This window comes from Psammomys obesus, unplaced genomic scaffold, assembly GCF_907164565.1.
Source record: "Psammomys obesus unplaced genomic scaffold, mPsaObe1.curated_primary_1811, whole genome shotgun sequence".
Lineage (NCBI taxonomy): Eukaryota > Metazoa > Chordata > Mammalia > Rodentia > Muridae > Psammomys > Psammomys obesus.
The window spans coordinates 573-9,463 of NW_026595837.1; the positions used below are offsets into that span (position 1 = coordinate 573).

General features: G+C 38.5%; 1 protein-coding gene across 1 annotated transcript; it reads right to left on the reverse strand.

Annotated features, from left to right (window-relative positions):
* Nucleotides 1-1,613: 1,613 nt before the first annotated feature.
* On the reverse strand, nt 1,614-8,841 carry LOC129685902 (estradiol 17 beta-dehydrogenase 5-like). The gene is given in 5 exon segments (XM_055619424.1): nt 1,614-1,863; nt 3,577-3,697; nt 5,984-6,013; nt 6,015-6,158; nt 7,963-8,841. Coding segments are annotated over 4 exon segments (378 nt in total). The 5' UTR covers nt 8,047-8,841; the 3' UTR covers nt 1,614-1,863; nt 3,577.
* Nucleotides 8,842-8,891: the final 50 nt, after the last annotated feature.

Below are 8,891 nucleotides of genomic sequence, written 5' to 3' on the forward strand. Positions count from 1 at the left end.
TCACTATAGTAGCTTTCTTTCTCAAAACACTGATTATGGAGACCATTAAACTTTCTCTGACTTGTCAGAATAATTTTACTAAACTAAATTTTTCAAAGGATGTCTCAGGTAAGAAATGTCAATAAAGTAATTAAAAATGAAATATGATTCCCAAACCACAAATAAATGACTAACTTAGAGAAAAATCATTGATGGATTCTCAAATATGACATGAAAAATTGGTCATGACACATATACCAAAAATGAGTATGATTTAGATCACAGTTTATGGTAAAGAAACTTTACTATGTACCTTAATGTTGCTGAAAAGTGAGCAACAACTGGGGGCAAAGTATGGACACAACAAATGTGCTTTCATGCTTTACTTGATGGCGGAAACCAGAGAAATTGAAGGATGTTGATGAATAAGGTAACCTCTAAGCTTCACTCAAAGATTTTAATGTTATTCTTCTCCCCAATTGGTACCTGACAGCAGCAGAGGAAGAAAGGAATGAAAAAAGCTGAGTGGCTGAGAATCCCCACCTGGTTGCACACAGGCTTGTAATTGAGCCCAGGATTGTTCAGGATTTTCTCCAACTGCCTGCGGTTGAAGTTGGACACCCCGATGGACTTGGTCAAACCTGCATCCTTACACTTCTCCATGGCCTAGGGAGGAAAAATATGCCAAAATATGAACTAATGTAAGTGAAAAATCTAGGGGCTGGAGAAATGGTTTGAGGGCTAAGAGCACTGGCTGCTCTTCCAAAGGATCTGGGTTCAATTCCCACTACCCGCATGGTGGCTCACAACTATCTGTAACTCTAGTTCCATGGGATCTGACACCCTCACACAGACATGTCTCACACAGGCATGTGGGCAATCACCAATGAACTTAAAACAGAAATAGTTAAATTATTAAATGAAAAACTATAATGCTAGAGGGAACACTGTAAGGAAACAAAAATTAAACCTCCTGGCATTACTTCTTAGTAAAAATGAGGACAGTAAGGAAAATGATAGTATCAGTTATTAAGAGGACCCTGAGCTATCCTTAGTTACACTCATTATCATCATTTCAGGCAAACACCGCTTCATTTCTATTATATCAGAGTCATGCATGGTCCCCAAATCTTAAGCCCTTATAAAAACCATTAGTTTTTACAACATAGATTCACACCTCGCTCTCAAATTCTGACCCTCCACTCCCTCTCTGCACTTCTGGGCTGTGTTCTCTAATCCAAGTACTCACTTCCCAGGTGGCACAGAAATCCACTTTGTTAACTATGAACTTGCCATCCTCATCTCTTGGAAAATAATTCTCTCCTGGCTGGTAGAGAGACAAATGTTAAAGTAATCTCTCAACAAATGCATTTCCTCACATTAACAAAGCTCACTGAGGAAGACAGGGCTGTAAAGAGAACTCGGCAGCAGATGTGTGAATCATATTGCATTTAACAGTTGGCATGTGTTTTCAATGTAGAGTTGTAAAGAATAAAGAAAGTCCTTCTGTGCCATAGTGGTTTTTATTTTTTCATTTTTATTAATTACAGTTTATTCACTTTGTATCCCCCCTGTACCTCCCTCCCTATTCCCATCCCAATCCCACCCTCTCTCTTCCCCACCCGTGTCCCTCTCCCAGTCCACTGAAAAGGGAGGTCCTCCTCCCCTTTCCTCTGATCCTAGTGTTTTTAAACTTAATTTTTAATAACTTAATAAATTACTTCAAGGTACTTAGACTATTTTGATTTAACTTTAATTTCTATTCAATGTCACTTTCACTTAGGAATTTGGCAAGAATATGGCAGTGATTTCCACCACGAATAAACTCCATTATTGGCCCATGGCAAACAATCAGTCTTCCACACATTTGTGGGTGCTTCAGGCCTAGCAAGTAAACAAATGATGAGAAGACAGGGTTGCTGGGTTTTGTTTCATTGTTTTCTTTCTGTGGTGTGTGTGTGTATATGGCTTTGTGTCTCTGTGTGTGTCTTTGTTTCTGTACATATCACAACCATGAAAGAGCAGACAAAGGCCAGAAGAAGGAGTAAGGTCCCCTGAAGCTGGAGATACAGGCAACTGTGAGCTACCTGATATGGGAGCTGGGAGCTAATGTCCTCAGCAAGGCCAGTAAGTGCTCTTACCCACTGAGCTATCTCTCCAACCTTAGACTGCTGTATTTTAAAAACTACTTAGATGATATAAAGTACAAAGAAGCCAACACATGTCAAAGAACTAGAATTTCAAACTATATCAAGGCTAAATATGTCACCAATAGAAATGACTGGAATAAAAACTAAGCAAATCTGGAGCTGGAGAGATTGCTCAAAGGTTAAGAGCATTTGCTGTTCTTCCAAAGGACACAGGTCTTTTTCAGTACCCACATGGCAGCTTATAACTGTTTATAACTCTTATCCCAGAGGATTCAATTCCATCTTCTTTGCTCAGGAATAAACACAGGCATGGTACAAGACATACATGCATACCAAACACTCACACATATAAAACAAAAACAACTTTTAAGAAACTTAAGCAAGATGGGGGAGCCTCCAGGGAGTCTATGGGAGTGACACTAGCTGAGACTCCTAGCAATGGGAGATAAAGAGCCTGAAGTTGCCACCACCTATAGCCAGGTTAGACTTCCAGTAAAGGGAGGACGATATCAACCCATCCATAAAATTTATAACCAAATATTGGTCCTGCCTACAAGAATTGGTGATAAAGATGGAGCAGAGATTGAGGGAAAGACCAACCAATGACAGGCCGAACCTGAAACTCACCCTATGGGACAGAGCCAACCCCTGACACTATTAATGATACTTTGATATGATTGCAGACAAGAGCCTAGCATAACTCTACTGAGAGGCTTTATCTAACAACAGAAAAAGAAAGAAAGAAAGAAAGAAAGAAAAGAAACAGGAGCAGAGACCCACAGACAAACAATGGGTCAAGCTCAGAGGAGTGGGAGGAAGGACCAAGGAGTCACAGGGATCAAGGACACCACAAGAAGATCTGCAGAGTAAACTAACCTGGCCTAATGGGGCTTCACAGAGACTGAACCTACAACCCTAGTCTCTCTATATATGTAGCAGATGTGCAGCTTGGTCATCATGTGAGTCCCCTAACATTTAGAGGGAGACTCTCGCTGACTCAGTTGCCTGCCTTTGGATCCCTTTCCCCTAGCTGGAATGCCTTGTCTGGCCTCAGTGGGAGAGGATACACTTAGTCCTGCTGTGACTTGATATGCCAGTGTGGACTGGTACCTGTGAGGAGCCTCTCCTTCTCTGAGGAGAAGGGGAGGAGGAATAAGATAGAGGAGTATGAGGGTGAGACAGGGAGGAGAGGAAAGGGGAGGCTGCTGTCAGGCTGTAAAGTGATTTAATTAAAAAATAAAAAATAAGAAAATGTATAGTAATACATAGGTCAGGAATTGAAAGGCAGAGACACTTTTTAAGACTATTTAAAGTACCACACTGTTCATGGCTTAGAATTTCATTTATATAATGCTATCAACTCTTTGTGTAAAATATTTGAAGTATTTTCAAAAATTAAATGCTAACATTAGAGATGATTTTTGTTTTGGTGATCCAAACCACATACCTTAAGAGACAGACGTTGGAAAATGTATGAGGTACAGGTCCACATAATCCAACTGGAGTTTCTTCAGTGACCTTTCCAAGCAAAGTTGCACCAGTTCTGGACGATGAAAAGAAACCCAAAGCTACGACAGTTGAAAAATGGAGTGACATCAAATTTCAAGAGTTTGCTCAGTATTACTTTACCTAACACAGAGAATGGTATAACATTGCCAATCGTGGGAGAAAAAAAATCATTTTCCTTTTGAATTTTTTCTGTCTAATCAAGCCATGAACTCTCTTAGATATTTATTTATTGTGAGTTAATCTAGAAAACTACTCAAGTCTCAAAACGTTCATCAAGTAATAATAGTTTACCATCGACATTATATTTAATAATGTATAAAAGACTTTAAGAGTCTAATATACTATTACTGTTCATACATATAATTCATTATGATGTGTCGTGTTTGGTTAATGTACATGAAGGGACCATTACCACACCCTTAACTACTGTTTAAAATGTAAATAATCTCACTACCCCTGTCTGAGTACCTTGGGGATTTCCCAGGGTTTCCAAGAATACTATGAGAACAACCACTTTATTAAAAAACAGCAGCAATGAAGGAATTGTTCTCTACAATATAATGCTTTGTGGTCATCTAGGTCTAAATGGCCATTTGAAATCTTTCTAGAATAACAAAGTGTATTACCAGCAGCAAAACTGAGTGGCCTGCATTTTCTGACTCTGAATTCTTAGATGGTATTAACTTTAAATCATGAGTCTTTTTAGTAAAAAGGCTAACATAGCAATGATTGATTGCCATCTGTGCTTTCAAGCTTCACTAACCTTCACAGGAACAGGAAACAATGCACCTATGTTTATATAAAGAGAGCTGAATCAAAGTGTGCAAACTTAAAATAACCCATGGAGAGTTAGAGATGTGTTAGCAAGAGAGCACTTGCTCCTCTTGTATATAACCCATATTTGGCCTCCCAGTACCCACACATCATAGCTCACAATCTTCTTTAACTCTAGTTATAGAGGAGCTGACGTTCCCTCTTGGTACCAGACTTATTCATGGTACACATACATCTATGTACTCAAGAAACTAATACACTTACAATAAATAAATAATTTTTGAATCATACATGGGAGAAGAAAATACAAGCTATAAATTGAGTTGTTAGGCAATTTTGCTAGTCAGAGAGCTTGCATTTAGGAAGAATGTAAAATATTATGGTAGGATAAGAGTAAGATGTAGGTATTTCCAGTTTCTATTTTCCAATATTCTTTTAGTACAGGGCATAATGAACAGTGTCACACCAAAGATTTTAAATAAGTAAGAATATTAAAAAATCAACATATTGACATGGAGGACATAGAAATCATGTCCTCCAGTAACAACAAAAAATTTAATATCTACTTTATTTATAGATGTGAGGCTTTAAAAATGTAGGGAATGGGATGGGAGGAGGGAGAGAACCTTAGGGAGGATACAAAGTGAATAAAGTGTAATTAATAAAGAATTTTTTAAAATTTGGAAAAAAACAAAAAAATGAAGAACACGTGCAGTTTGTTTTTCATAAGAAGCTGATTAGGAAAGAATCCCCAAAACACAGCCATGGAACACATGATCAGGTGCTACATAACAAGGCTTTGGGCAGCAATGAACCACAAATACAGTGGTGGGCCTTGAGACTATTATGGAACAGGATTACTCCCATTGCCCAGTGACTTCATAGCCTGCAGAACATTGCAGCACAACATAGTACTCAGCATGCTGTGGTGATGGTCCCAGTCACAGAAAAGGAGGAGCCGCAATTATAGACATTATCTAATGATAAATAATGATTATAACTGCTACTTATGAATGTATTTTCATATTTTTCTAGAATTTATTTTTCACGTATGAAAACAAAATATTTACTGAGGAAAATAGAAGTCTAATGTGGTTGGCCAACCAAAACTGGAAGAAATCATGTGTAATTTATATATCTGAATGGAAAGTACTTTGAACATCTGTTTATTTCCTAGATATAGAAGAGGAAATATTAGTTACTTATATTTTATTTAACACAGAAAGTGTTTCTTATAATATTGAATCTTACTGATGAAAGAGAGAAATAGTGTTCAGAGCAATGAGAAGTTTTTATAGTCCTCAGGCAATCAAAAGGGAAAAAATAGTTTTCTAGTTCATTCTAAATCAATCTCTGGTGAACTGAGACTCATAAAAGAAGAGAGTTAACATTCCACCGATGAATATAAAGACATTGATGAGAACACTAAAGCTACCAGCTTTCTTTGTGTTTAGCATTGTATGCAACAATAAGAGCCAATTTGTGCATTTCACCAACATTCACTGCCTTAATCAGAGAGAGATTATTTTGACATAACCCAGCCCCTTCATTGAGTACCATATGCACAATACCTTTGTTGTGTAAAATATATCCTCCCTTTGATGCAGATGCAGTGCCATCTGCAATCTTGCTTCGGATGGCTAGTCCTACTTCCTCTTCATTTTGATACATAGCAGCAGAATCAATATGCTGGAAACCAGCGTCTATAGCTATTTTGGTGGCTTCTGTAGCCTTACTCTTCGGTACCTAAAATCGCAACCAAAAGCAGCATTTACAGATAAATACGACGTAGAAATTTAAGGTACAACAGCCACGGCAACACCTTTGTTCAGCATTGAGTATCCCTATGCCTTCTGCGAGGTGTCCATTTCCAGTGAAGAATCCAACCAAGGTTGCCTGTGCTTGCCCCACTGAGTCACAATAGTAGGACACCCCAGGAACCACTTTTGTCAATTGCAGATTAGTCTTTGGCATCAGGGGTTTCCACTGGCACCCTAGGAACTTATATTTGCTGGAAGAATTCTTAGGTAGATGAAGCCACGAAATTTACACAGGCAAAAGGGCATGAGACCACAGAAAGGAGAAACCCTATAGATGCTTCTAGGACCCTTCTCCCAGAAAACACATCAAAGTCTCTAACACCGAATTTGCAGTGATGCAAGTGTTTCAACAGAAACATTTTAGAGTCTTCATTTCTAAGATGTCCATTTGTAGCTTGTTACATAACCACGCTGACATAATGCATCCCAGATGAAAGCATATACACACACATGAGCCCTACAGATTGCACAGGCAGTTCATGGAATGCTTTCATTCCTATTATGAAATCAAAAGATATCAGTATCTCTAAGGATCATCTAAAGTTCAGTTTCCCAAAAGGAACTTGAGCATACAGTTCAATAGTGGGATGTAAAGTCTTTTTACACAGCCATTTTATCTGCATAACAAAAGTAAAAACTATCAGCAAGATGTGTATGCAACGGCAGAGATCCATATGTAGAAAATTAAGAACATTGTACTGAAAAAAATTCAGGGGCACGCCCTCCTTTAAGCTACAATTTCTTATTTTTCTGGGAATTGTGACTGAAGTAGAAATTACGTGGTTTTTGTATTGTTGAACAAATTTGAATTAAAGATATAGAACATCCTTAGTTAAAGAATGAAAATGAACTGGAAATTTAGTAAACATACCAAGATGTTTATATTGCGACATAAAATTGAGGAATTCAGGAAAAAGAAGAATGTTTTTCTCCAATGTTCATTGACTTAGAGTATCTATTCCTATGATAAAACAACATGACCAAATGTAATTTGTAGAGAAAAGGGTTTATTTCATCTTATAACTCTCAGGTCACACTCCATCTTTCAGGAAAGTCAAGGCAGAAACTCAAGAAACTCCTTCTGCAGGGAGGAGGTGATGCAAAGGTCATGGAGGAGTGCTGCTTACTGGCTTTTCCTTTTGGCTTGCTCTTCTTGCTTTCTGATGGAACCAAGGACTACCAAATCAGTGATGGTATCATTCACAAAAGACTGGACACTTCCATTCAGTCACTGATTTAGAAAAATCCCTACAACTAGATCTTACGCAGGCATTTTCTTAATTGATGTTCCCTCCTATCAGAGGATTTTAGCTTGTGTCAAGTTGACATAAAGCTAACCAGCACATGAACAAGAACAGTGCAGTTTTAAAATGAGTAAATATACAAACACACATCTCAACAGAATAATTGCACGTGACTGACAAGAACTTTTTAAAAACATCCTCAGTATCAGTGTTCATCAAGCAGTGCTCTCGCTAGCTTGGTTTCAGTCTTTCAGCTGAATTCCAATAGAGATGAATGGAAGAAAAAAACTAGTGCCCACAATAATCTGGGGGCAAGCTTTTGGATCAGCCCCCCGTGCTGAGTACTGTCTGCCAAGTACAGTAAAATAGAGGAACAGGTTAGCCCCACAGTTTCACCCAAAACCCAATGACTGCACACACCATGTCAGACCCACCTACCCAAGCTCTCTTTGTGTTTGAACCCTCCAGCCCAGCGTCTACCATTACCTCTTGAGGTGCATAGGTACCAAAGCCCAGAACAGGGATGAAGTGGCCATCACTTAGTCTCACTGTCTGCTGCTTAGAATTCATGGCTTCTCGGTCCTCCAACTAAGATGCTACCGTTTCTTCTTCTCTTACAGGATAGCAAATAAATGCTTGGCCTGGCCCCAGATTTTCTTGTAATGAATAACCAATGCAAACTGAGAAAACAAATGAAATCAGCTCTGCAACCTAAGAGGAGACTGGAGCAAGTTCATTTACTTTAAATCGTTGTCATTTACTCATTCGTATGTTATGTTTATGGGTATTTTGCCTGTATATATACATATGCACATACTTACACACAAATGCATATATGATATGTGTGTGCACCACATGTGTGTCTGGTGCTCATGAAGATCAGCGGAGCGCATACAAGCCCCTGGAAATGGAGTTACAGATAGTTGTTAGCTGCCATGTAGGTGATGGTGATCAAACCCAGGTCCTCTGGAATAGAACCCAGTGAGTGCTCTTAATCTCTGATCCATCACTCCAACTCCAACTTTTCATGAATGAGAAAGTCTAAAGATGGCTAAAAGCTGGAATGCAGCTCAGTGGCAGAAACCTTGCTTATCATGTGTATGATGTCGGGTTCATTCCAAGCACCACAGAGGAAAAAACAAAGACAGAGAGAAAAGGGAAGGAAGCAGAGGGGAGGGGAGAAAGGGAATGGAAAGAAGCAAGCTACATGATGATTCAGAAAGGACTAATCTTTTAAAAATACATCTTTATTAGACTCTTCCATGCATTCTTTTAAATTATTTCAAATAGATGAACTATTACTAATAACATCTTAACCTATGAAATGCCGCATACCTGTTTGCTTGTTGGTTTTGTGGTGGTGGTGGATGTTATAAAGTTTGATATTTAACACAATGATCTATGCTATACAACAA